The sequence below is a fragment of the Tricharina praecox genome (assembly GCF_024521635.1).
Source record: "Tricharina praecox strain CBS 144465 chromosome Unknown BZA05scaffold_40, whole genome shotgun sequence".
Lineage (NCBI taxonomy): Eukaryota > Fungi > Ascomycota > Pezizomycetes > Pezizales > Pyronemataceae > Tricharina > Tricharina praecox.
In genome coordinates this window covers 1-24,209 of record NW_026250442.1, presented here as the reverse complement: position 1 = coordinate 24,209, position 24,209 = coordinate 1, and the positions used below count along the sequence as shown (strand labels likewise).

The 24,209-nt window shown below is 57.9% G+C and overlaps 10 protein-coding genes across 10 annotated transcripts; 5 read left to right on the top strand and 5 right to left on the bottom strand.

Annotated features, from left to right (window-relative positions):
- The first annotated feature begins 413 nt into the window (after positions 1–413).
- BZA05DRAFT_412245 (ATP dependent DNA ligase domain-containing protein) lies at positions 414–3,666 on the top strand. Its single transcript, XM_051485075.1, has 3 exons — positions 414–794; positions 865–1,110; positions 1,167–3,666. Exons 2-3 carry the CDS (start codon positions 872–874, stop codon positions 3,472–3,474), a joined length of 2,547 nt encoding a protein of 848 aa, XP_051335060.1. The 5' UTR covers positions 414–794; positions 865–871; the 3' UTR covers positions 3,475–3,666.
- Positions 3,667–4,808: 1,142 nt separating this feature from the next.
- Positions 4,809–5,909, bottom strand: BZA05DRAFT_422529 (uncharacterized protein; the record flags this gene model as incomplete). Its single annotated transcript, XM_051485795.1, has 2 exons — positions 4,809–5,605; positions 5,714–5,909. The coding sequence occupies 2 exons, from the start codon at positions 5,907–5,909 to the stop codon at positions 4,809–4,811; spliced, it is 993 nt and encodes a 330-aa protein (XP_051335059.1).
- Positions 5,910–6,357: 448 nt separating this feature from the next.
- On the top strand, positions 6,358–6,546 carry BZA05DRAFT_320296 (uncharacterized protein; the record flags this gene model as incomplete). Its single annotated transcript, XM_051480439.1, has 1 exon — positions 6,358–6,546. A coding segment is annotated over one exon (189 nt), but the record flags the coding sequence as incomplete, so codon positions are not given.
- Positions 6,547–6,851: 305 nt separating this feature from the next.
- On the bottom strand, positions 6,852–8,063 carry BZA05DRAFT_205294 (uncharacterized protein). The gene has a single exon (XM_051479545.1). The coding sequence runs from the start codon at positions 7,985–7,987 to the stop codon at positions 7,097–7,099; it is 891 nt and encodes a 296-aa protein (XP_051335057.1). The 5' UTR covers positions 7,988–8,063; the 3' UTR covers positions 6,852–7,096.
- A 1,286-nt stretch (positions 8,064–9,349) lies between these two features.
- On the top strand, positions 9,350–11,346 carry BZA05DRAFT_432052 (Ribophorin I). The gene is made up of 3 exons (XM_051486210.1): positions 9,350–9,852; positions 9,935–10,789; positions 10,845–11,346. The coding sequence occupies exons 1-3, from the start codon at positions 9,533–9,535 to the stop codon at positions 11,107–11,109; spliced, it is 1,440 nt and encodes a 479-aa protein (XP_051335056.1). The 5' UTR covers positions 9,350–9,532; the 3' UTR covers positions 11,110–11,346.
- Positions 11,347–11,349: 3 nt separating this feature from the next.
- Positions 11,350–13,918, top strand: BZA05DRAFT_412240 (Indigoidine synthase A like protein-domain-containing protein). The gene is made up of 4 exons (XM_051485074.1): positions 11,350–12,124; positions 12,188–12,467; positions 12,537–13,099; positions 13,158–13,918. The coding sequence occupies exons 1-4, from the start codon at positions 11,374–11,376 to the stop codon at positions 13,790–13,792; spliced, it is 2,229 nt and encodes a 742-aa protein (XP_051335055.1). The 5' UTR covers positions 11,350–11,373; the 3' UTR covers positions 13,793–13,918.
- Positions 13,919–14,901: 983 nt separating this feature from the next.
- On the bottom strand, positions 14,902–16,900 carry BZA05DRAFT_359938 (Cation/H+ exchanger). The gene is made up of 2 exons (XM_051481479.1): positions 15,649–16,900; positions 14,902–15,596 (listed from the first exon to the last, which is right to left on the bottom strand). Exons 1-2 carry the CDS (start codon positions 16,579–16,581, stop codon positions 15,021–15,023), a joined length of 1,509 nt encoding a protein of 502 aa, XP_051335054.1. The 5' UTR covers positions 16,582–16,900; the 3' UTR covers positions 14,902–15,020.
- Positions 16,712–17,325, bottom strand: BZA05DRAFT_205220 (uncharacterized protein). Its single transcript, XM_051479544.1, has one exon. It carries the CDS (start codon positions 17,188–17,190, stop codon positions 16,843–16,845), a length of 348 nt encoding a protein of 115 aa, XP_051335053.1. The 5' UTR covers positions 17,191–17,325; the 3' UTR covers positions 16,712–16,842.
- BZA05DRAFT_205217 (acetyl-coenzyme A transporter 1-domain-containing protein) lies at positions 17,292–19,907 on the top strand. The gene is made up of 4 exons (XM_051479543.1): positions 17,292–18,318; positions 18,454–18,771; positions 18,833–19,259; positions 19,320–19,907. Exons 1-4 carry the CDS (start codon positions 17,547–17,549, stop codon positions 19,642–19,644), a joined length of 1,842 nt encoding a protein of 613 aa, XP_051335052.1. The 5' UTR covers positions 17,292–17,546; the 3' UTR covers positions 19,645–19,907.
- Positions 19,908–21,415: 1,508 nt separating this feature from the next.
- Positions 21,416–22,319, bottom strand: BZA05DRAFT_412229 (uncharacterized protein). Its single transcript, XM_051485073.1, has 3 exons — positions 22,151–22,319; positions 21,620–22,070; positions 21,416–21,573 (listed from the first exon to the last, which is right to left on the bottom strand). Exons 2-3 carry the CDS (start codon positions 21,825–21,827, stop codon positions 21,473–21,475), a joined length of 309 nt encoding a protein of 102 aa, XP_051335051.1. The 5' UTR covers positions 21,828–22,070; positions 22,151–22,319; the 3' UTR covers positions 21,416–21,472.
- Between the last annotated feature and the right edge of the window lie 1,890 nt (positions 22,320–24,209).

The following is a 24,209-nucleotide window of genomic DNA, read 5'->3' as shown; positions in this document are numbered from 1 at the left end:
ATGTAGCTCTTCGCGAGATGCGGTCCCAGGCCAGGCAACGATCGCCTGAGGCCGAGCGGCGGGCTCGGAAACGGGCCGGGAAGTGCAGGAAATGGACGAGAATGTGGTCTTAGTTTTTCCGAGACTCGAGAGAAGTATGGAGATAGATAGCACACAGACACGCTGAAACGATAGGGAGTACCTACATGATCATATACTTGGCTTGGGTATCTACATGTGGTGCGCAATGGATTCGCCATTTTAAAGAGGCTAGACTTGACACGGGTGAGGATGACGTAACGTGATCCAGGCCGCCAGCCCGTCGCGTCCACTCTTTGACGCGTCTCCCCCGCCCCCCACCAGACGGACAGTATTCCCACGCGACGCCAGCGACCAGCGACCATGGACCACCCGCCCTCCACCGACGCCGCGCCCGACCACGACCACGACCTTGACCACGACCTTGACCACGACCTTGACCCCGACCGCGACGCCGACCATGACGACGACGACCTAGCCAGCAGCCTCTCATCCCTCACCGAAGCCGAGATCGAGGCGAAATACCCTCACCGACCACTTAACACGCACGCGACGTTCCCGTTCCATGTTTTATACACGAAGCTATTCGTGCCGCTGCTGCAGAACAAGACGAAGCGGACCGGGGTGGGACTGCGAGGGAACCGCGAGTTGAAGCCGCATGAGGTTAGGCGGAATATCATCGAGACTTTCGTCAAGAGGTGGAGGAGCGAGGTCGGCCCGGATATCTTCCCCGCGTTCAGGTTGATCTTGTGCGATAAGGATCGTGAGAGGAATGTGTGAGTGCTGGAGCCTGAGGGATTGGTGTGTGAAGGGGGGGTGGGAATGATGCTGATTTTGTGCGGAAAGGTATCACATGAAGGAGCAGCGCATAGGAAAGCTCCTCGTCAAGGTGATGAAGATTAGGAAGGACAGTGACGATGGATACGGCTTGCTCCACTGGAAGTTGCCTGGTGCATGGTCCAGGAGCGCTGGTGATTTTGCGCTGCGATGCTACGAGATCATCAAGAAGCGTCCGATGCGGACCACGCCAGGGCCCCTGACGATTGCGCAGGTCAATGAGATGCTGGATCGCCTCTCACAAGTAACCGGAGAGTAAGTGCATATCTCTTGGTTGGCCTTATCCAGCGAAGACGACTGACCGGCCGTAGTGAAAACCAACTACCGATCATGGAGGAATTCTACAACAACATGTGCGCAGAAGAGCTCATGTGGCTGATCCGCATAATCCTGAAGCAGATGAAAGTCGGAGCCACAGAGAAGACCTTCTTTGACGCCTGGCACCCCGATGCCGATACCATGTTCAATGTCTCATCCTCTCTGCGCCGCGTCTGCTGGGAACTGTACGATCCCGACTTCCGCGTGGGCGCGGACGAGAAGGGCGTTACTCTCATGTCGTGCTTTCAACCGCAGCTGGCACAGTTCCAGAAGAAGTCGCTGGCTACGGTGATCAAGGCTATGGGCGGACAAGAGTTCTGGATCGAGGAGAAACTGGATGGCGAGCGCATGCAGATGCATTTTGATAATGGCGAGTTCAGATGGTGGAGCAGGAAGGCGAAGGAGTATACGCATCTCTACGGCTCGAGCTTCAAGAACGGCAGTGTCTCGCGCTTCGCCGAAGGGATATTCGACAAGCGTGTCGGCAGCATCATCCTTGACGGCGAGATGATCACCTGGGATCCAACGGTGGACTGCATCGTCGGCTTCGGAACACTGAAAACCGCGGCGATCGAAACGAGCAACAATCCGGAGGGGATGCAGCACCGTCCGTTATTCCGCGTCTTTGACATCCTCTTCCTGAACGGCCAGAGTCTCCTCGACTACTCGCTCGAAGACCGCCGGAAAGCTTTGACCGGCGTTATGACCTCGGAGCCCGGCCGCATCGAAATCCACCAGTACAACTCAGCCACAACCACGGAGGAGATCGAGGCCGAGCTCCGGCAGGTCATCGCCAGTGCCTTCGAAGGCCTCGTGATCAAGAACCCGCGCTCAGTCTACCGCCTCAACGACCGCAACGACGACTGGGTCAAGGTTAAGCCCGAGTACATGACCGAATACGGCGAGTCCCTGGACTGCCTCGTGGTCGGCGGGTACTGGGGCACCGGCAAGCGGGGGAGCATCCTCTCGTCGTACCTATGTGCGCTGCGCGTCGACGGCAACGCGCTGCCGCCCGGGGCGAACCCGATGAAGTTCTACAGCTTCTTCAAAGTGGGCGGGGGCTTCACGGCGAACGACTATGCGACGATTGCGCACAACACCGACGGGCTGTGGCGGAAGTGGAATGCGCACCCACCGCCGGACTGGCTCGAGCTAGCAGGTGGCGACCGCCACTTCGAGAAGCCGCACATGTGGATCCACCCGGAGAACTCATTCGTAGTCGAGGTCAAGGCCGCCTCCATCGCAGCCACGGACCAGTTCCGCATGAACCAGACACTGCGCTTCCCGCGGTTCAAGCGGCTGCGCCCAGATCGCGACTGGAAAACCGCCCTCAGCATCCAGGGCTTCATGAAGCTTCAGGCCGACGCCCTGCACTCCGCGCAAACAAAGAAGCTCGACGTCGAGCGGCGCCGCCAGCGCAACAAGCGCGTAAAGAAGGAGTTCACTGTCGCAGGCGCGGACGAGCACTCGGTCCCGCGCTTCGCGGCCATCCCGGACACGCTCTTCGCCAACCACACATTCTATGTCCTGACCGACTCCTCCTCGCGGCGCAACAAAGTCTCCAAGCCCGAGATCGAAGCACTCATCAAATCCCACGGCGGCCACTTCCTGCAGAATGAGAACCACCCTTCCATCCACGTCATCGGCGACCGCAACACCGTCAAGATCTCGGCGCTGAAGAAGCGGGGCACCCACGATATCATCCACCCGCAGTGGCTCTTCGACTGCATCGCGCAGCACGAGAGAACGGGCGAGCACCACCTCCTCCCCCTCGAGCCGCGCCACCTATTCTTCGCCACCCCGCTCACCGCACACAAAGCCGCCAACCGCGTCGACAAATACGGCGATAGCTACGCCCGCGACATCGACGCGGCCGAGCTGCGCGCGCTGCTCGAGGGTATGCCGGCTTCCACCGACACCGACACCGACCCCGCCCTCCACGCCTCCTTCCACGCCTCCCTATCAACCCAGGACTCCGACGACGCAGAACTGCCCGGCTGGCTCTTCACCTCCTGCGTAGTGTACATCGCCGCCCCACCACAATCCAGCAGCTACACGCTCGCGGCGACACCGATCCTGTTCGCGGGCGGGAAGGTCGTTGCCGGAACACTCCCCGCCGCCGCCGGGAGGGGGATCACACACGTGGTGGTGGACGCTAAGACATCGCCCGAAAAGTTACGAGAGATCAGAAGCGAGATTGCAAAGTGGAGCGGGAAGGCCCCGAGAGTGGTGGGGAGGGAGTGGGTGAGCGAGTCGATCGGGGAGAGGACGCTGCTGGATGAGGAGAGGTTTGGTGTGTAGTAGGGGCTGGAGAGTGTGTGATGTGATATGATATGATACCTACTTGTACTGGAATTGGAAGTGGAATTTGAAGCGTGTTTTCTGCATATATACATGGGCCATCGGCCTCACAGGGGAGTGATGCACCACGCCTGCCGGACGGACGTACTAAGCCGGGTCTTCACGATGACCGTACAAAAGCCTCCAAGTCCATTCGATACCTATTCCGTATGGTCCGGTCCGGTCAAGCACCGCACATGCATGGGTACCGTCCATGGTACTTCCGCGAACCCATCAAAGCCGGCACTCAACGGATGTATGTGTTGCTTATGTGCCTAGTACTCTAGCTACTGGCAACGCTCGTCGCTTTGGGCTTTGGAACGAGTTGTACAATTCTAGAAAACTGATACGAGGCGGTCTTGGAGGGAACTGGCGTCGAGCCCAAACGGCGGTGTTGTGTTGTTGTTATTGTAGTGGTGATGGAACTTCATCCACGGCCGCACACAAAGAAATACTTGTTGCTACCACTACCGACCGTCCGCAAAATCAAAGACCTTTTTTGCCCGAGAGGCTCCCAAACGAGGATCAGCTGCAGAGCCTACCAGTTCCCTACGGCCCGGCTGCTCGAACGCCGTTTCAGCTGCATCGTGGACAGCTTATGCACTTTGTACAAGCAACAGGCATTATTGACATTCCCTTCCCAGCCCCCCATCCAGTCATCCATCCATATCTCTTCCTGTCGTTTATCTTTCTCTCTCTCTCCTTCTCTCTCTTTCGTTCCTGTGTTTGTGATTCACGATCTCTCGCTCCTCGGCTTCGGCACTAGATACCTATTTTAATGACATGTACAAGCGGGCGGCCCCAAAGCCAGCCGCAAATGCAACGGCATCGCCGGCCCCGGACTCTGCAGCTCTCCGCGCGGCAGTGCTGAGCTTTGCCAAAAAGCAACCAGCACCTGCACCACCACCAGCACCAGCTATACGCGAACGGGGGGATAGGAGACAACCACCACCACCACAACAACAGCAACAACAACACCAACGCCAACAACAGCGGACATCGCGCTCCAACACCAGGTCATCGCGACACTCTCGTTCTGGCTCCTCTTCATCGGCCATGGCAGGGGAAGGAGAAGCGCTCGCGGTGCGGCAGCGCCTGAAGCTATTCGGAGAAGCGGACGAAACCCCCCTATCACCCTCGACAACGACGAGTCATGCGCGGAAGCGCCCCGGCAGTCCGGAAAAAGTCGACTCTTCATCGCTCGACGACATCTCCTCTCTCAAATCGATGTTCGAACAGCAGACTACCGCAAAGAGCCCGTCCCTGGCTGCCGCAATCGTCGCAACCAGTGCTGGTCAGAGCCCGAGCCCGAGCATGAGCCCGAAACCCCCGGTTGCGCCCAAACCGTCCTCGGTCTCGGTGGCTTCGAGGAACTCGGAGAGTTCCAGCGCGATAACGGCGGCGTCCCGCGCGCATGCTTCGAGTCCGCGGACTACCGGTGGAGCGGGAGGACCGGCGCCGTGGAAGAGGGTAGATCTGGACCGACCTACAATCGCAAGGACGGAGTCCAGGGAGTCGGCGGCAACGAGGACCCATGCTTCGAGCCCGCAGACTACCGGTGGGGGTGCAAGGGGAGCTCCGATGCCTCCACTACCACGGAAGGCTCGTGGACCGCGGCGTAAACCCCCCACGACAACCACCAACGTGCGACCATCCCACCCCGCGCGCACAACCCCCGTGACAGCCACGGTGGGGGCGGGTGTGTCGAGTCCGGCGCCTCTACCACCGAAGAAGAAGAAAGTGGACATGTCTCCCATCGCACGGACGGAATCGGCCGCTTCGCATGACTTGGAACGGATCAAGTCCAAGCCTCCGCCGCCAAAGAAGCCGCCGATCGCGCGGACGGAATCACTGGACTCGGGAATCTCGGGTGTAGGAGCGCGGAACGACGCACTGGCGGCAGCAACGGTAGCCCATGCATCATCGAGGCCCACATCGGCACTCCCGTCTCCACAAACGACGGGCGGAAGATCACCGCTGCCTCCCCCGACGAGGAAGAAGGCGACAGGAGACGCTTCCCCAGTAAGACACACCGAATCGGTGGTGTCGCACAACTCGGGACGGCCCAGCGCCTTGACGGCGGCAACGATAGCTCACGCTTCGAGGCCGCAGAATACCGGAGGAGGAGGGGCTCCGATGCCTCCACTACCGCGGAAAGCGCGCCCACCACCACGGAAACTTCCCTCCACCAGTAACTTACGACCCACCCTACCCGCGCGCACATCATCAACGGCCTCAGCGTCTTCAGGCTCCAGCGCGCCCACGGCGGCAGCAAGGGCCCACATTTCGTCTCCACGCAAGTCGGACGGCCAAACTCCTCCGCCGCGACGGAAGATCATTGACCCGCCTTCGTTTGCGCGGGCAACCTCCGAAACCTCCGCCTCTGGCGCCTCCATCGCAACAACCGTCGTCCTCCGACCACCCCCACCACCCCAGAAAAAACCCTTCCTCCCGACCAGCACCCGCAAACCACCGGCCCCCCTCCCCCGTCGTCGTCGCTCCCTCCCCACCATCCCACCACCCATCCCTTCCCGCCCTGCCGCCACAATCGCCGCCTCCCTTGCGCCCTCGCGCTCCATCCCCCCAGGGCCACGTAAACCACCCGCCCCCGTCCCGCCGCACAAACCTTCACCGCAACGGCGCCGCTCCCTCCCCGCCCTCCCGCGGACCCTGCGCCCACCGCGTAGTCCCACCCCCCCACCACCGAAGCCTCCGCCGCGCCGCCACCGCCACAACGAAGTGCTCAACCACACGTGGGCACGCACCATCCCCGCGGCTGCTAGACGCCGCTACGAGGGCTTGTTCGCATCTAACTCCCCGGGGTACAAGTATATCGAGAACTATGTCGTCCGTGAACTGTGGCAGCGAAGTCGCCTCGAGAACCGTGTGCTCGCCGAGGTGTGGCAGCTTGTGGATCGAGGCGCGAAGGGACGGCTCAGCAGGGAGGAGTGGGTGGTCGGCCTGTGGATCATCGATACCGCGCTCAGGGGCGGGAAGGTCCCCGTTAGGGTCGAGGAGGGCGTGTGGAAGAGTGCTGGTGGGACGATGGATGTGGATGCGGGGAGGGAGAAGGGTAGGGGAAGGGGAAGGTGATTGGAAGGTGATGGGAAGATGATGGTGATGGTCATGATGACGATGTAGACGGTATAAACGTAATTGATAATACCTGTTCGAGCTTTGCTCGATGAACTTGAGCTACCTACCTGCAGCGCGTGGACCATGGAAAGCACTCGGATTACGGATGATGTGGTGGGATTGGTTAACCTTTTGCGTGTATATAAGCGATTGTCTATGTACCGATCCGCCACCGACTTTCGTCTCCGGTTCTCGGAGCCTGGAGCCTAGAGGGCGTGCTGGTGCGTGCACTGGGTGGTGTTACATATTACCGGGAACCGGTCTAATCACGGAGCAAATAGAGCAAAACAGACGAACCAGAAATAGACGAACTAGAAATAGTGAAAGTGAAAGTGAACCCTTTTTTCGTCCTTTTTTTTCTAGAAAAAAGCTACGAAGAAGCCGACATGCCAGTCCAGTCCAGTAGAGGTTATCCGTCGTTGTGTCCTTGCCGACTAGGTATATTGTATTAACGCAGTATATACGCCTTCAAGTCCTGCCGGGTCTGACACCGAGCGGCGCGGGCCTGAACTTTAGCCTCACGCCGAGCGGCGCGGGCTTGGAGCAGAACATGAACCCGAGCCTGAACTGGAACTGGAACCTGGGTCTGAACTTTAACCTGGGCCAGGGGTTGAACTTTAACCTGGGCCTGGGTCTTAAGCTGACGAGCCTGAACTTGAGCCTGACGCTGAGCGACGCCCTGGATCGCAACCTGACGAGCGTGACGGCGCACAGCGCGGGCCTGGAGCTCAGCTTGAAGAGCCTGACGCCGAGCGGCGCGGGCCTGAACTTGAATGCGCGCCTGTCTCTCGATGCGACGAGCCTGACGGGGCGTGTTAACCATTCCAGTCATATCCTCGTCTGGCATGATCTTGAAGAATTTCTTCCAGCCATCTCCTCCTCCCTGTTCGTAGTAGACGATGTAGCACGCCTGATCCACGTCCTTAAAAGTCATCCAGACCTGTTCGACGGTGTGAGTATCGCCGGCCAAGCTGTCGAGGGGGATAGCGTCGAGCGTTTTGCCGATGCGGATGACGAGGCCGCGGCGCTCCGCCGCCGCCCCCGCACCGTGCACGTCTTCCATCATGCCCCTAAAGTTGCGGTCAATAAACTCATGGAATGGGAGCGTGCGCCGAACCCCGATCAAACCTGTGCGCCCAACGTTGGGCAAAGCGGAGAAGGACGCTTTCTCCATAACGAAGGGGACGAGCTCGCCGGTCAGGTTCGCGGTGTTCCGCATGTGGTGCCGCAGGCGACGAGAGAACGGGAGCCGCCGCTTGTAGTCGCCGGCGTGCCGCATCGTCGTCTTCGCGGGCTTGGTCGTCGTCGGAGGAGGGGCCATGGCCGGGTTGGTCGCCATGGTTGTCGTGTTGGTCGTGGTGAGGGGGGGGAAGGCGTGGGGGGGTTGAAGTAGATGGGAGGGAGGGCAGTGGATGTATTACCCGGGGTCGATAGGGTTAACCCGTATCTATTCCTATAAAGGGCAGTGGTGTGGCGATTTCCGTGGCTCAACCCTAAGTTTCCGACCGTCGGATTTTGGAGCGAAGCGACTGCCCAGCCCTAATATTTTGGAGCAGAGCCGTGGAGGAGCTTTAGCGACGATACTGCGGAGAGACTGCGCTGCCGTTACACTGCTAGATTTGTAGATCTCCGTGGACTCTAATAGAATGGAATTTATTCATTTCTTTACCGCCACTCAGTATCGCATTTTAACTTCAACTCCCTTTACGGTTTACGGGGAAGACAAAAAAGCGGGGCCACAATGTGTCCACTATTAAAGTTGTGGTGAAGCCTATTATTTAGACTTATGGCTGAGTAATCTGAGAACTGCCCAACACTCTGTTCACCTCACAGTTCTCCGGAAACTGAAACTGGGCAGTATTCGATGTCCCGGCGGGGAACTGAATTTCGCTCTAAAACTGGAACTGAAAACTGAGGCCATCCAAACGGGCCCTAATACTGTTCTTTAGATGGAAGTTCAACGACTGCCACGGCAACGACGAAGAGTCAGAACACTACAAGGCGTGGAAGCAGATACTCAGCCTCTGTTTCAAGATCGTATTTCGAATGATGCCGCAGAAGTTACGATGCCGCTAGATCTACAGATTGAACCTACTGTACCTGCTCCAGCTCACTCTAGCGATGATACCGCGTATTGCAGAACCTGCCATACTTATGACTTTACATTAAGTGGCGCTGGCCTAATGACCACACACCGTGTGGTCACCACACGGATGTTTCCTAGTACTCGCCGTTGGGTGGGTCGAGTTCGAATTGCGTTGGATACTTCACATCTTGCACCGGGGAGATCCATAGGATTCCAATACCTAGACTTCCCCGTCAACTCCCGTCCCTCTGCTTGGTGGTCCACGGGAGTCCTGCTCTGTGTATACGACCTGGCTGCTCATGCAATCCATTCGGTCCTTTTCACCGAGTACATAGGTGCCCACTGGACCCTTTTCAATCCCTCTATTCCGACACCAACCGCAGCTACAAGCCTGACTGTTGGCCCTAGCATGCCAGTGGAAGACCTGGATCGATGTGGCCTGGAGGTAATAGCTATCCATTTATATCAAGCTATTTCTAGAGGACTTTCTTGCGGAGTTTATCCACCCAATACCAACCTCACTCGTGGGTCAAGCTCAAGCTCAAGCTCAAGCTTAACACCCAGGCTGGCTCGCCGAGTGACATACCATGCTCTCGCGGCTCGGAGACTCGCTAGCGCCAGCATGCAAGTCATTCGCGGCCCCGCCAGGGTTCGTCAAGACAACACGTAACCCAAAGCAGTTCCCAGGGTAGTTTCGTGAACTTCGAGCTGTTGCTGCGTGACCGCCTTCTCCAAACCAAAGATCCTACCTCAATTCTTCCGCTCGGCCACAGCACATCCCCCACCCGGCCTGCGAAAATGCGTTCCTTCACGGGAGCCCTGCTCCTCCTCTCCTCGGTCCTCACCACCGTCAATGCGAAGCTCATCCTGCCGCCCTCGTTCGCGCCCGCGCCCGTCTTCAGAAATATCAATCTACTGCGCTCGATAGATCTGACGAAACCGTACTCGAAGGAAGTCATTTCCGTTATCGTCGAGAATGTCTCGAAAGAGGGGCAGACCGAGTATTATATGCCGTTTGCGGCCGACGAGGTGACGAAAGTCAGCTTCTTCGAGGCCGGGGACAAGAAGGCCCCCTTCGGAGAGTTTAAGGTCGATGAGGTGGAGTTCGATCCTCAAAGGTGCGCTACGGACTGGAGTTTGCCCTTTCTTTTTGGGGGGTTTGTGGGTGTGGAGTTGGAACTGATGTGGAGACCTGCACAGTCCGACACAATACTACCGCATTCTCTTGACCGAACCTCTCGCGCCCGGAAACCAGATCACCCTCCAAGTGGCTATCGGCAAGACTACCGTCGTCGAGCCCATTCCCGCCGAGATCGAGCAGGTCGAGAAGCAGTTCCTCCAGTGGACCGGCACGCAATACGTGGCGAGCGCGTACGTCACCGACAAGCAAAAGACGAAGCTGAAGCTGCCCAACAATGAAGCGCCCGAGTTCACCAAGCTCACCGCGAAATCCGACGGCACCTCCGATCCCACCAAGGTCGGCTCAGCGTTCACGTACGGTCCCTACGAGGACGTGAAGCCGTCGAGCGGCGCCGGAAAGACCGTTAAGATCAGATACGAGTACACGCATCCCGTCATCGTGATGGAGAAGCTCACGCGCGATATCGAGGTCTCCCATTGGGGCGGCAACATCGCTTTCGAGGAGAAATACGTCATGACCAATGCCGCGGCGAAGCTTAAGAACCAGTTCTCGCGTGTCAAGTGGGCGGCGGCCAGCTACTACGGTCCCCCGACGTCTGCGATCAAGGCCCTCACTTACAACTTGAAGGTGGGCTCGATCGGCCCTTACTTCACCGATGAGATTGGAAATGTTTCGACTTCCCGCTTCCGCAGCAACATGCGCGAGTCGCATCTGGAGATCAAGCCGAGGTATCCGGTGTTTGGTGGTTGGAACTACACCTTCACCCTTGGGTGGAACCACGATCTGAGGGAGTTCGTCCGGGCGAAGCCCAATGGCGAGGATTTCGTGCTCAGGGTTCCGCTGTTGGAGGGGCCTAAGGAGCCCGTCGTCTACGGCGATGTCGAGATTAGGGTGATCTTGCCCGAAGGTGCCACGTAAGTCACCAACCCACACCTATCAACCCCCAACCCATATCTAACACCGTTCCAGCGACGTCAAATACTCATCCCCCATCCCCATCATTGGAGAGGAGCACTTCCTCCACAAGACGTTCATGGACACTATTGGCCGCACCGCCTTCAAGTTGCGCTTTTCCAACGTAGTTGACGAGCAGCACCACAAGGAGCTGATCGTGACCTACCATCTGCCCAAGACCGCTGGCTTCCGGAAGCCATTCGTCATCTTCACTGCGCTGTCGACGGTATTCGTGTTTTCGTGGATAGTCAGCAAGATCGATGTGAGGATCGGAAAATAGAGGGCCGCTGTTAGTTTTTAGGGGTTCGCAGGGTCGGGTTTTCCTTTTTCTTTTGCCTTTTCGTGTTTGGGTTTTTTGCTCTGTAGCTTTATGGAAAAGTCCCGGTGTAATCTTCAAAGCCTATCATCTGAGCTTCTAGAAGCTGGTGTCGAAGCTCGTTAGTCTCCGCACTCGTGACATCGGAGACTGCCGACAAACGGGCCCTCCAGGGTCCCACGACTCTTGATCCACTCCACACCACCCCACCCACCACCAACCACCCCAATGCGCTCCCTCCTCTTCCGCCGCGGCCTCCGCGCCCCTCCGCGTTACTACTCTACCCTCCGCGCCTCCTCGCGATTATCGCAATACCTGTCGATCACGCCGGAAGTGCAATCGGCGCTGTCGGCCGGACATCCCGTCGTCGCGCTCGAATCCGCAATCTACACGCACGGCTTCCCGCACCCGGCGAACCTCTCGCTCGCGCGCGAGATCGAGGCCGTCATCCGCGCGAACGGCGCAGTCCCCGCCACCATCTGCATCCTCAACGGCAAGGCGCGGATCGGGCTCGAGGCGAAGGAGCTCGAGCAGCTCGCTGACGCAGCGGGGAAGAGCGGTACCGCTAAGGTGAGTAGACGAGACCTGGGATATCTCCTTGCTGGCGCGGGCGCGACGAAGATCGGTGGCACGACGATCGCGGGCACGAGTGTCCTTGCGCACCTCGCCGGGATTAAGGTATTCGCGACTGGTGGCCTGGGCGGCGTCCACAGGGGTGTTCAGAATACCATGGATGTTTCTGCGGATCTGACGGAGTTGGGACGCACGCCTGTCGCTGTTGTATGTGCGGGCTCCAAAGCGTTCCTGGATCTGCCACGGACACTGGAGTATCTGGAGACCGAGGGGGTCTATGTCGGCACGTTCAGGGATGGGAGGGATGCCGGGGAGGTGGTCGAGTTTCCGGCGTTTTGGAGTAGAGGGTGTGGTATCAAGGCGCCGAGCGTGGTGGAAGATGCGAACGAGGCCGCCAGGATTATCTGTGAGTTCGATGAATGAGTGACTGTCCATGGTGAGGGGTGCTCATGAGTGCTGTGCCCCCCAGACGCAAGCCATTCCCTTGGCCTCACCTCGGGCCACCTCTTCACCAATCCCATTCCGGCGGCATACGAGATCCCGAACGAGGAGATACAGTCCATCATTGCCGAGTCGGTGAAAGTGGCGGAAGGGAAGTCCAGCGGGAAAGACGTCACGCCGTTCATCCTCAACGACATACTCAAGCGCACCGGTGGTCGCAGCATCGAGGCCAATCGTGGGCTGATACTGAACAACGCTGCGATGGGAGCAAAGGTCGCCGTAGAACTGGCAAGGCTTGAGGGCACTGGGTCTGGGAATTCTGCTGGCTTTTAGTTTCGTCCACTGTAACCGATGGGTCCTGATTGTTTTGTATTTAGCGAGCGTAGGCAGACACATATGCCGCACATCCCACCCTCGCAGATACGCCCGAAGGAGGAGGCAAACCCCGTAGTTCCATCGCCGCCCCCAGAGGTGGTCGTAGTCGGCGGTGTAGCCGTAGACGTAAACTGCGACACTTCCTCGCCGACTCCAAGTCTGCACACCTCCAACCCGTCTACCATCACCGAGTCCCTCGGCGGCGTCGGCAATAACGTTGCCTACGCCCTGCACCTCTCCGGCGTGCGGACCCGCTTAGTATCCTCCGTCGGCGCAGACCTTGCCGGCTCATGGGTGCGCGAGCGCGTACAGGAGCGCGGGATGGATACCGAGGGAATCTTCACCGACCCGGCCCGCGCTACAGCGAGGTATGTTGCCGTCAACGATGCCAACGGCGGGCTGTTCGTTGCTAGTGCGGACATGAGGGTCATCGAGCACCTGGGGACAGCAGATGTCACCGAGGTGATTAAAGCTGCGAATGCGGAGTGGGTGGTTCTCGACGGGAATCTATCACAGCAGACGACAAAGGGAGTGCTCGAATACTGTCTCAAATCCGGGATCAAAGGTCCCTCCTAACCCGAGTGATACCGTGTGCATACAGCTAACGAGTGAGTGCCCACCAGCCATCTTCGAACCCACCTCCACCGCAAAATCAGCACACATCTTCCACGCCACGCTTCCCTCGCACCCTTCATGTGCGCTGTACCTTGCGGCGCCCAACATCCACGAGCTAGACAGCATGTACTCTGCGGCGACAGCGGCGGAGCTATTCTCTACGTCGCTGCCGTGGTGGCCCACGATCGATGCACTCACGATCGACAGCGGGTTCCGCGACCGCGTGGACCAACTGGCGGCGCGCACCGGCGTCGACCTCTCCGAGAGCGGAATCGTCCAGAAGGCGGTGTCGCTGCTGCCGTACATCCCACGGCTGTTCGTTAAGCTGGGCGAGCAGGGCGTCATTGTTGTGCGCCTGCTGGAGGTGGGCGAGAAGCCGCGGAGGTCTAGGGAGAGTGTTGTTGTGGAGGCACGGGAGGGAGAGGAGGTGGGTGGTGTCGAGGTGAGGTATTTTGCCGCTGAGAAGCTGGGAGTGGACGGCGTGCAAAGCGTTAATGGCGCGGGGGATACGTTCCTCGGCGTTCTGGTGGCCGCTATGGTCCGTGGTCTGCCGCTGGAGGAGGCGGTGGGTGAGGCGCAGAAGGCCGCCGTGTTGACGCTCGGCGTGAAGGAGGCGGTTAGTGCGCGGATACGTCCTTTGTAAACCGCCAGTCAATGAATTGAACCGTATAATATAAATACTCCTTGGTTAAGTACACCCAAACGCCCGAGCAAAAACAAATCCCATCCCATCCCATCTCATCTCATCCCAAATGCCCCACCCCCGCCCGCTCAGCCTGCATCATGGTCATCCGTAACGGCACGAAACACAGCATAGCCCCCAGTACCGCTGCCACCGCCGCCCCGAGAATCCGTAGCGCCACCCTCCCCCGCCCAAAGACCTTTCCCCGCCACCCGAGGCGCACCGCTACGTACGCCGCCACGCCCAGATTCGTGACCGACACGAGGAAGGCGTAGGTGGTGCAGCTGTACCACAGCGCATACTATGTATCCATCGTGAGCAAACAAGACAACACAGAGGGGAGGGTTTTGGGGGGAGAGGGGGGAGAGGAGATACATACCCAGACCACCTCTTCACGCCGCATGAACCGGTACTGGTTCAGTGAGGACACGATGCAGAAGTAGCTCCAGCACGCCGACAAGAAGTTTCCGATCACGAGGAGGAGCGCGATTTCGCTGTCAGCCAACATAGTTTCTTATTTTATTTTATTTCCGTCTTGCTTGCTTGCTTTCGAGGAGGTGGGCATGTGTAGGCTATATATTTCCCTCCCTCCTTCCATCCCTTCCATCATTCTTCCCTCCCTTTCATCCCTTTGATCCCCCTCAGGTGCCGCCCGCCCGCCCTTCCGTGGCACAGATCCTGCTGATCCGCCGGACTCCGGCGCTGTGTGAGAGGCGCATGGACGGCGCAACGGTTCTGTCGGACCACGGGGTCACGGTGCCGCGTTTCAGTTTAACGAGCCGTTCAAGCATATCTTCGTATTTTCCGGTAGATTACATAGGCAAAACATCCCGGCTGAAGAAGCGAATACGACCTTCTATGCGTGCGTGCAAGTAAGAAAGTAAGTACATATGTAGGACTGTGAGACGGACGGAATGGGTTCCGGCGAACGATCTACGAGAGGGAGGGGGGCCGTGGTAGGTATGTAAAACGAGGGTGAGGTTAACTATGGCTTAACGTCGGGATATTTTACCGGATGGTCGGGATCGAAATTGGGCGTTTGGCTCTCGACCCGGGATCACGGATAAACACTCGGACTCTATATATTCCTCGCATATGATCTCCGTTTACATACATCGGTTGGTCGCCATAGTCTCGTAAGGCCGCATGCGACAATAAATTGATGTTCTCTCTCTCTTGTGTACATGCATCAACTAACCCCCCAAACACCCAACACACTGACACCTCCATTGCCTCGTGTATCAGCGCGCGTCTTCTCCAGCGCCTTCACCCGGCGCACAAGACTGCCCACGCCCAGCGGGCCGGCAATGGTGCACACCATGGCGGCCCAGACGACAATGAGATACAATCCCTCGGAGGAATCAAATATCCCCGAGGACTGGGCCACGGATGCGATAAGGAATGCAACTTCTCCGCGCGCCACCATGGCTAGCCCAAGAATCGAGGCTGGGTAGAGGGATTTCGGGGGTTTAGCGTCTTCTGCGGCGGCGATTGCGGGGGAAGCGGCCTCCGACGATTTGGGTTCGGTGGTAGTAGTAGTGGGAGTGCTTTGGGGAGTATGGGGAATTGGAGGTGCGGGTGTGACGCCCAGCTTCCGCAATTCGCGGAGCCGTTGCGATACCGTTGTCAGCACCGGCGATACGGGGAGGAGCCAGACGCCTGTAGCTAGTTTTCCGAGCACCATCAGGAGGGAGTAGACCAGCCCCTTCCAGACGGTTGTGGCGGCGAACATCTGGCGGATTGGGATCGAAAAGCCAATTGATGCCTGTCGCTGATCAGAAGGCATCCTCAGAAACTGCTGCGTGGGTGGTACTTACGAAGAAGAACGGTGCCAAAAGCCGCCTGTTGATGGGGGAGTAATAGGTCTCGAAGACATGTACCCCAGAGACTCTATCACCCGTTTTCCCTCTCGTGCGGACATCATCCCACCAGCCCACCGCAGCACCCGCCAAAAAGGCCGCAAAAAGCACCGAAGCACCAGCGTAACTCGCCGCCGTCACCACGGCGAGTAGCATCGCCGTCTGCATTACCACCTTCGCCTTCAGCGTTTCCCCCCACCCCTTCACTTCGACTGTCCCCAGCGTCCGTTTCAGGCCCCACCCCCCAATCACAACCGCAATCAACAGCCCAACACTAGCACCCACCGGCCTTGCCACCGCCTCCCCGCTGACATTACCCCCACTCCCACCAAGCGACGCCACAACCTGAATCATCACCAGCCCGATAACATCATCCATCATAGCCGCGCTGGTGAGCACAGTGCCCAAACGCGTATCCGCCATGCCCGCGCTGGCCAGGATGGTAAACGTGGTACCCAGACTCGTTGCGGAGAGGGCAGCGCCGGCCGCAAAGCACTGCAAGCTCGTCGCGCCCGCCAGGGGTCCCAGTAGAAACGACAGTGCGATCGGAAGCGCGATGCCAGTGGCCGCGACGATGCTCGAGAGCACGAGATTCTGCATCAACGGCCGCAGAGCGGTGTTCAGCCCGCCCTCGTACACGATCAGGATCAGCCCCAGGTAGCCGAGTGTTACGACGGTGCTCTCGGTTGTGCGTGGGAGGAGGCCGCCGAGTGGTGTGCCCCAGAATACGCCGAGGAGCACTTGCCCGACCAGCCCGCAATAGGTAAGCGCATCGAGAAGGTGGTTGACGATGTTGAGGAGCAGGAGGAAGGAGACGTGCACGAGGATTTGCGTTATGGGCGGCTCGTGGAAGGGGAGCGCGTCGGATGTGGCGGTGTCGGTGACGGCCATTTCTGCGGTGATGATGCTGCCGATGGAGACATTGCGGGTGGATGTGCGGTCGTGGATGTGCACATCCTGGAGACGCGGGATTGGCAGGGTCCTTGGCGTGCTCCGGCGGTCAAATCGAAGTGATATTCCGTGAGGCGGGTGCGCAAGAGGATGGAAGCCCGTTCGTTGACCATCTTGAGATCCACCAACATGGTTGGAAAGTATAAGCTGGTACTACCTAGAGCATAGATACACGTTCCCATTGATATCATTCATCAAAGATCACTCACCAATAGTGCTGCTGAGCTGTACATGGTTCGTATCAGACGCACGCCCGCCTCCACCGTGAGCTTCCTTTGCTTCCGCTTCCGGAAAAGGGAGGTGCCCACAACCTATCGCACGAGACCGCACACTGTACCGAGTTTGCGCTGCAATGATCGCGAGTATAAGGAGCGACCCACCAGACGGATAGCTGGGAACCCAAGACGGTCTGTAACAGCTGTATGTACCGCCTAGCAGAGTCAATGGAGTGGCAGGGCCGATGATAGCCACTGTATGCATGTGAACCACCGGAAGGGAGTAAGGCGTAAACATAGCTGCGATTGCCACGCCTCTGCAGAGTATAGACATGCTTCTGGGACCCGACCAAGATCGTCCTTGCCCAATCGCCAATCGTGCGTATACCTAGTACCGTGGTCCCGGCGTCGTTCTCATTCAAATCTCCGATCAAATCTTATCTTATCTGTCTCACCCGTCGTTTCCGATCCGGACCCTCGTCGAAATCCTCTGCTAAACTCTGACTACTTACTCCAAACTAGTCCCTGCTACCACATCATCTGAACACGGTGGAGCATTAAACGAATCCCTGTCTTGACGCGCTCGCCCAACTACCTCTCGAAGGGCCTAGATATCTCCACCTACCTAGTTGCTTGGGAGCAGCTTAGAAGCAAAGGAGATCCACATCTACTCTAGACTCAGTGCTGTGCATGTCTTTCTCTCCTCTCCACGTTACCAGCACCGACCACAATTACTTCCGGACGAACAGGACCAGCACTCAGGACTTTGAACTTCAGCCCCTGTACGACCCAGACGTAGAAGACACTGACGACACCGACTCCAGCAGCAGCACCACCACCGCTTCGGTCCGATCGGGAGAGAGAATGAATCGTAGCAGACGAGGGGGTGGCTCATCATCCGGCAAGCGCAAGGGCATGAATTCCTCGTCGTCGGTCGAGTTCCGGCGCGGGAAGGTAGGGGTGGAAGGTGGGGAATCCTCGGCCGCGCAGACGGAACACCTCATCGCTCGGGAATCCTTCTCGCTCGATCACGATCACGATGTGTCGAAGCCCGCGGCCGCGTCGCTGATGGACCTGTCGCCAAAGGATAGGCGCAACTTCTTCCTGCTGGTGCTGCTCTACTTCCTGCAGGGCGTGCCGATGGGGCTGGCGATGGGCTCAGTGCCGTTCCTACTCAAGTCGAAGCTCTCGTACGGCGAGATTGGCGTGTTCACACTGGCGTCGTATCCGTACTCGATGAAGTTGTTATGGTCGCCGATCGTCGACGCAATCTGGAGCCCGCGGATGGGCCGGCGCAAGAGTTGGATCGTTCCGGTGCAGGCGGTCAGCGCCATCATGTTGCTCTGGTTGGGCGGGCAGGCGGAGAAGATGATGGAAGAGGCGAACACGAGGCTCTACTTCTTCACATGGGTGTTCTTTTGCTTGGTGATGCTCTGCGCGACGCAGGACGTTGCGGTGGACGGTATGCATGTTTCCTTCCTCTCCCTCCGAGCGTGAGGCTATTACCCGCGCCATCTATCGCCTGCAGCCCATATATGCACCCCGGGTTTCATGGCGCCATCTGGCTCGAGATCGTATGACTAACGTGCTTTGACAGGCTGGGCGTTAACTCTGATATCCCCCGAGAACCTCTCGTATGCGTCGACCGCTCAGACCGTCGGACTTACCGCCGGCCAATTCTTGTCGAACACCGTGTTCCTCGCCTTCAATTCGGCCGACTTTTCGAACCACTACTTCCGCTCGACACCCCTCAAGAACGGCCTCTTCACGCTTGGAGGCTACCTCCAGTTCTGGGGATGGGCCTACCTGCTTGTTACGATTGGTCTCGCGGTCCTCAAGAAGGAAGAGAAAACCAGCAACCGTGATGGCATCGCTAGCGTCTACAAGACCATGTGGAGCGTCCTCAAGCTCAAGCGTACCCGACCCTCCCAGGCTATTATGAAAATACATGGCACAATGCTGACACATGACAACAGACATCCAGACGTTCGTGATCATCCATCTGATCTCCAAGATCGGCTTCCAGGCGAACGACGCCGTGACCAACCTCAAGCTGCTCGACAAGGGTTTCACGCAGGAAGACATGGCACTGACGGTGCTGATCGACTTCCCGTTCGAGATCGCCCTCGGCTACTACGCTGGTAAATGGTGTGCGTACTTCCCGCCGATGAAGCTGTGGATGTGGGGCTTCGTCGGCCGCCTCATCGCCGCCGTACTCGCCCAGATCACGGTGTACATCTTCCCCAAAGACGGCGTGGTCGAGAGCTGGTACCTCCTCGTCGTCATCGCAGAGCACATTTTCTCCACCTTCGCCGGCACCGTCATGTTCGTCGCCATCTCTGCGTTCCACGCAAAGATTGCCGACCCCGAGATCGGCGGAACGTACATGACGCTCCTAGCCACGTACGTCCCCCTTCCCCCCGCCCTCCCCATCATCGCTTACTAACCCCCCACCCACCACAGCGTCTCCAACCTCGGCGGGACCTTCCCGCGGATCTTCGTGCTGAAGCTAGTCGACTACTTCACGACGGCGACGTGTTTCCCGCCAGAGAAGCCGACCTCCACCTTCCCCAGCCCGTTTGCGGAGTTCAGCTGCGCCCTCGAACTCGATAAGCACCGCTGCATAGACCAGGGCGGCAAATGTGTCATCCAGCAGGACGGGTACTATGTCACGAACGTGTTGTGTATACTCATCGGTGTTGTTACCTTCTGGGGATATATCAAGCCCGCCGCGACGAGGCTGAGCGCTCTGCCGTTGAAGAGCTGGAGGGAGTATGATAGAATATGATATAGTACAGGGGGCCCGGGGATGGTGGTGCTTGTATCTGGATCTTGGAGATAGATACCATGTATGTACCGTGGATGAGAGGCGGACGCGTATTGTATTGATAGAACATGCTTCTGTTTGTTTTGTTTTTCGCTTCAGGTTCATCTTCTGATTACCATTTTCCTTGAGTTGTTTATATGGTGGGAGTTGTCTAGACCGATATGCATGTCTGTTTACTACTGCTATGTACCTCCTCTGCTATAAAAGACCAGAACATTCACCCTTACTACACCTATCGAGACCGAGACCGCAGAGCAGACCGAGAGCGCAGACGAGTGATTCCCCGTGCACGATGCCGCCCGTCATCATCATCGTCGCCCCTCCCTCCCCCCCCATCAATGCACTATGTACTCGCACGAAGCAATTTCGAAGATGCGGTAGATTATGTAGGGAGGTTATATGGTTGGGGACACCTAAAATAGGAGTGAAAAAATGCCCAACTCCACCCCCGGTTTAACTCAACCTCAACACCCAGTAAAATTAAAAGAGCTCTATAGCATGATAGAGGAAGGATTAAAGTAGGTCGCCATAGAAGCGAAATAAAAATATAAAGCGTGATGAATTAATTTAAGCGGGTTGAAAAGAATTGATTTGTATGGGCAGGATTTTGGAACGTCGCAAATAATAGCATGCACTAAGGCTCTGGCACTCTTTTAATTTCCCACAGCGGTGATAGGAGTGACATATAGTGAGCCTTATTCGAGCCTTGGCGCGGATTGATCCTTGCTCATCCAAACTGAGCTCGCGCATGAGTGCTATTCGACTTGGACCTCTTCAGAACACATCCAAATAGGTCAAAAATGGGGCCATACGGCCCAAAAATCTTCATAATTACGAAAATTACTTGCTCTGTATTCGAAAAATTACCTGCGGCGCACTTATTAACCCCCCATTTTTGGCGTAGACACACTATAATCACTCGTGATTTGTCAGCCAAAATGAATGTCGCAATTCACTCCGGTTATAGGCGTCCCCAACCATACTTAGAGTTGTCGTTATGTACCGACTCTAAGACTCTAAAGTTAAACGAGTGAGGCAGTGCAAGAAGAAAAGATGAATATGTGGTTACCCCGGCTCACCACCCATTGCAGGGGAGGGGGATATATCCACAGCTACTCTTGGTGGAGGTAGATACACAGTGAGTGAGGAGTACCGTATGTAGAGTAGAAGTGCCAGAAGTGCCAGAAGTGCCAGAAGTGCCAGAAGTGCCAGAAGTGCCAGAAGTGCCAGAAGTGCTAGAAGTGCCAGAAGTGCCAGAAGTGCCAGAAGTGCCAGAAGTGCCAGAAGTGCCAGAAGTGCCAGAAGTGCCAGAAGTGCCAGAAGTGCCAGAAGTGCCAGAAGTGCTAGAAGTGCCAGAAGTGCCAGAAGTGCCAGAAGTGCCAGAAGTGCCAGAAGTGCCAGAAGTGCCAGAAGTGCCAGAAGTGCCAGAAGTGCCAGAAGTGTCAGAACGATTTGTCGATTTGACGACTGTTGAAGTGTTGACGTTTTGACTGTTGACTGTTTTCCTCAGACTCGAGAGAGAAAAGTGAATCAGATCAGATCAGATGAAAAAGTAAGCATATGAAGCAAGGTATCCATAACGAAAGAATCAGAAAACACGACAGAAAGGTCAAGAAAAGCAGAAACAAAAAAAGAAGAAAAAAAGAAGAAAAAAGAAGAAAAAAAACGAAGTGGCGCCAATCTCCATCCCATCCCAACCTATCCAACACCCGGTCCCAAGTCCCAAGTTCCAAGTTCCAAGTTCCAAGTTCCAAGTTCCAAGTCCGCACAATCCCGCCCGCCGGCCCGCCTAATAATCGCGTGCCCCACTATCGACGAGCAGCTCGTCCCTCCCACTGCCACGACTAGCCTGTATAACATCGAGGATGATACTCTCCTCGAAGACGGGCCCTGCCCATCACATCGAGCGAGGTCTTTAGCCTCTCGCTGATATCACCAATATCGACGAGGCCTTGTTCATAAAGCGGGTGGCACATGATAAGGTCCCAGGCGGCGCCCGCGCCGAGCAGCTTCTCGCCCGTGCTCGGTGAGGTGGTGATGCGATGGATCGGCCCGCGGTTCGGGTGCTGCCCAAATATCGGCGAGGTAAACTTCGCTGGCGGGTTGGAGCGCAGCGATTCTGGGTCCAGCGGTTTGAACGCCATGGGGCCGACTTCAGGCGGCGGGGAGTGCCCGCCCCGCCACTGCCGCCGCCCAAGCTCCCGCTGCTGCCGCTGCCGCGAATCGTGTTCTCGTGCAGCAAACGGTTCTCGAGCCGTGTCTTCTCCAGCGCCGCCTTGAGCTTGTCGTTCTCCACGGCGGCCCGCGTGTTCGCTTGCTCCAGCGACGCCAGCCGCTGCTCGAGCTCTTTGACGTGGCGCTCTTTGCGCTCGCGGAACGCGCGTTGTCTGGGGGTGTGTTAGCTGTCTAGTGCGGCGGGGGGGGGGGGGGGGGGGGGTGGGGAGAGGGGGAGGCAGGGGGGACGTACGCGGCGCGGTTTCTGCTCCTTCCGTCGCTTCTGCCCGGGCGTCAGTTCTTTTCTACTCGCTCGACCCGCGGCCGCCCCGCGAGTTGTGGCCGCTGCCGGTGCTGCTCGCGCTGCCCTCGTGGGTGGGCGAGGGCCCGCGCGCCATGGCCGGGATGCCTCCGGAGGCGTGCGTGCCGGTGGCGCCCGTGAGGTCGAAGGGGTGGCCGAAGGAGGCGGCGAAGGAGGCGTCATAGTACGGCTACATAGAGCGACGGAGAGGGGTTAGCAAGGGGTGTGGTGGTGAAGCGGGGCGGGAGCAGGGGCTGCGCTGGGGTGCCAACCATCGCGAAAGTCGTCCTGCGGGTTCGGCGTGGGCGGGAACTGTGGGCCGCCGCCGTGCTGGCCATAGAATGGCGGCTGCTGGTGCTGGTATGAGGCCATCCCGTGTTTTGTTGTGGGTGTCGGCGGGCGAGTGTTGGGGGCGGACGGGTGGCGGTGTAGGGCCAGAGTATGGCGAGTGGTCGGAGCGAACGCCAATGACGGGGGAGCTGGCGGTGGAGATGTGTGCTGAACTGGCAGAGCAGACGAGAGTCTGCGTATCGAGTGTATAGTACCGTAGTTGCCGTAGTTACCACAGTTGCCGTGTTTTGGGCAGCGTGATTTTTGATTTCTGATTTTTGATATTGATTTGATTTTGATTTTGAGTTGAAGATCAGATTCGCACGGCTGGCCAGACCGGCTCCCTTTAAAGCGCGCGACGACGAAGACGAGCGACAGTAAGGTTGCTCGAGTTACTTTAGTGCAGCCAACCCGGGACGCTGGGCAGCACGCCGACCACACTGCATTGGGGCTCTCGGCATCGGGCTTATTGTGTATTCACTCGAATATAACTCGAAACTGGACAACTTCGCACGAACCGGGACTGCTGCCATTCCAATTGGCTCGTCCCCTCCAAGCACAGTTCCAAGCACACTTTCCAAGCACAATCGAGCACAATTCCAAGCTCCCCCGCGCTACCTGCAGCCAGCCAGCCCAGCCCAACCAGCCCCGCCAGCGGCCAGCCAGCCAGTCAGTGCGGAAGTCCCACAAGTTGCGCCTCCCTCGCTGTCGTTGGCCAGTCGCTCTCTCGCTATTCTGTCCTCAGCCCATCCATCCTTCCACACGCTCCCTCTCCCTCCCCCCCCCCCCCCCCCCCCCCCCCCCCCCCCCCCCCCCCCCCCCCCCCCCCCCCCCCCCCCCCCCCCCCCCCCCCCCCCCCCCCCCCCCCCCCCCCCCCCCCCCCCCCCCCCCCCCCCCCCCCCCCCCCCCCCCCCCCTTCCCCGACAAGTCTTGTCTCTGCGTGCGTGGCCCTCCCTGCCCGTCAGATGTCGGTAACTACTCGCAACCAGTCTAGACAGCTTCCGGCGTAAGAGTTACCCCAAAAACTTTAGTTGGACCGCACTCGAGGCCATGCCCTCTACGTACTACTATACATAAAAACCACCCAGCCCTCTGGTGAACGAGAGACATCATAGAGGACCTACCTTCGACTCTAATTTGGCGAAGCGTCTTGCAGCTGAAACATCATGGGGGAATGTGTGTGCGGTGCGGGTGGTGCGTGCAGCGCGGCCAGAAATGGTGAGAACAATTGAAATCGACATCTTCTCTCTCTCAACTCTAGTTGCTCTACTGTGTTCCGCACCGCTTTGGTCGTGGGCATTTGGGCAGTGGGATGGATGGATGGGCTGAGAACGAAATGTCATCCTCCCCTTCCCCCACTTCTATCCTCCACCACCTCCACCACTTCCTCCACCTTTACCTCCACCTCCACCACAATCATGACCACAACCACCACTCCCTACATGCTGAAAACGATATGCCTCCTCCGCGTGCTCCCGGTTCTAGATCCCCCCTCCCCCCCATCCCCCGCAAACAGAGCGCAGGTGCAACTTTCAGCCTTACAAGCGAAACTGTGCGTGCGGTCATCGCGGAGAAGATTACTTAGCATATGGTATGATGAACACAGACGATCTGCTCTTCCCCTTCTCCTCCTCAGGATGCTGGTGGTCTTTGTAGAGTAGCTAGTTCCCTATTACATACG

Coding starts and splice junctions, on each gene's coding strand:
- BZA05DRAFT_412245 (XM_051485075.1), top strand. CDS start 872: ATGAAGGAGCAGCGCATAGGAAAGCTCCTCGTCAAGGTGATGAAGATT. Junction 1,111..1,166: donor CTCTCACAAGTAACCGGAGA/GTAAGTGCATAT, acceptor GACCGGCCGTAG/TGAAAACCAACTACCGATCA.
- BZA05DRAFT_205294 (XM_051479545.1), bottom strand. CDS start 7,987: ATGGCGACCAACCCGGCCATGGCCCCTCCTCCGACGACGACCAAGCCC.
- BZA05DRAFT_432052 (XM_051486210.1), top strand. CDS start 9,533: ATGCGTTCCTTCACGGGAGCCCTGCTCCTCCTCTCCTCGGTCCTCACC. Junction 9,853..9,934: donor GTGGAGTTCGATCCTCAAAG/GTGCGCTACGGA, acceptor AGACCTGCACAG/TCCGACACAATACTACCGCA. Junction 10,790..10,844: donor ATCTTGCCCGAAGGTGCCAC/GTAAGTCACCAA, acceptor ACACCGTTCCAG/CGACGTCAAATACTCATCCC.
- BZA05DRAFT_412240 (XM_051485074.1), top strand. CDS start 11,374: ATGCGCTCCCTCCTCTTCCGCCGCGGCCTCCGCGCCCCTCCGCGTTAC. Junction 12,125..12,187: donor CGAGGCCGCCAGGATTATCT/GTGAGTTCGATG, acceptor TGTGCCCCCCAG/ACGCAAGCCATTCCCTTGGC. Junction 12,468..12,536: donor GCAAGGCTTGAGGGCACTGG/GTCTGGGAATTC, acceptor TTTTGTATTTAG/CGAGCGTAGGCAGACACATA.
- BZA05DRAFT_359938 (XM_051481479.1), bottom strand. CDS start 16,581: ATGGCCGTCACCGACACCGCCACATCCGACGCGCTCCCCTTCCACGAG. Junction 15,597..15,648: donor TTTTGGCACCGTTCTTCTTC/GTAAGTACCACC, acceptor GATCAGCGACAG/GCATCAATTGGCTTTTCGAT.
- BZA05DRAFT_205220 (XM_051479544.1), bottom strand. CDS start 17,190: ATGTCTATACTCTGCAGAGGCGTGGCAATCGCAGCTATGTTTACGCCT.
- BZA05DRAFT_205217 (XM_051479543.1), top strand. CDS start 17,547: ATGTCTTTCTCTCCTCTCCACGTTACCAGCACCGACCACAATTACTTC. Junction 18,319..18,453: donor GCAGGACGTTGCGGTGGACG/GTATGCATGTTT, acceptor GTGCTTTGACAG/GCTGGGCGTTAACTCTGATA. Junction 19,260..19,319: donor TACATGACGCTCCTAGCCAC/GTACGTCCCCCT, acceptor CACCCACCACAG/CGTCTCCAACCTCGGCGGGA.
- BZA05DRAFT_412229 (XM_051485073.1), bottom strand. CDS start 21,827: ATGGCGTTCAAACCGCTGGACCCAGAATCGCTGCGCTCCAACCCGCCA. Junction 21,574..21,619: donor ACAAGGCCTCGTCGATATTG/GTGATATCAGCG, acceptor TGTGATGGGCAG/GGCCCGTCTTCGAGGAGAGT.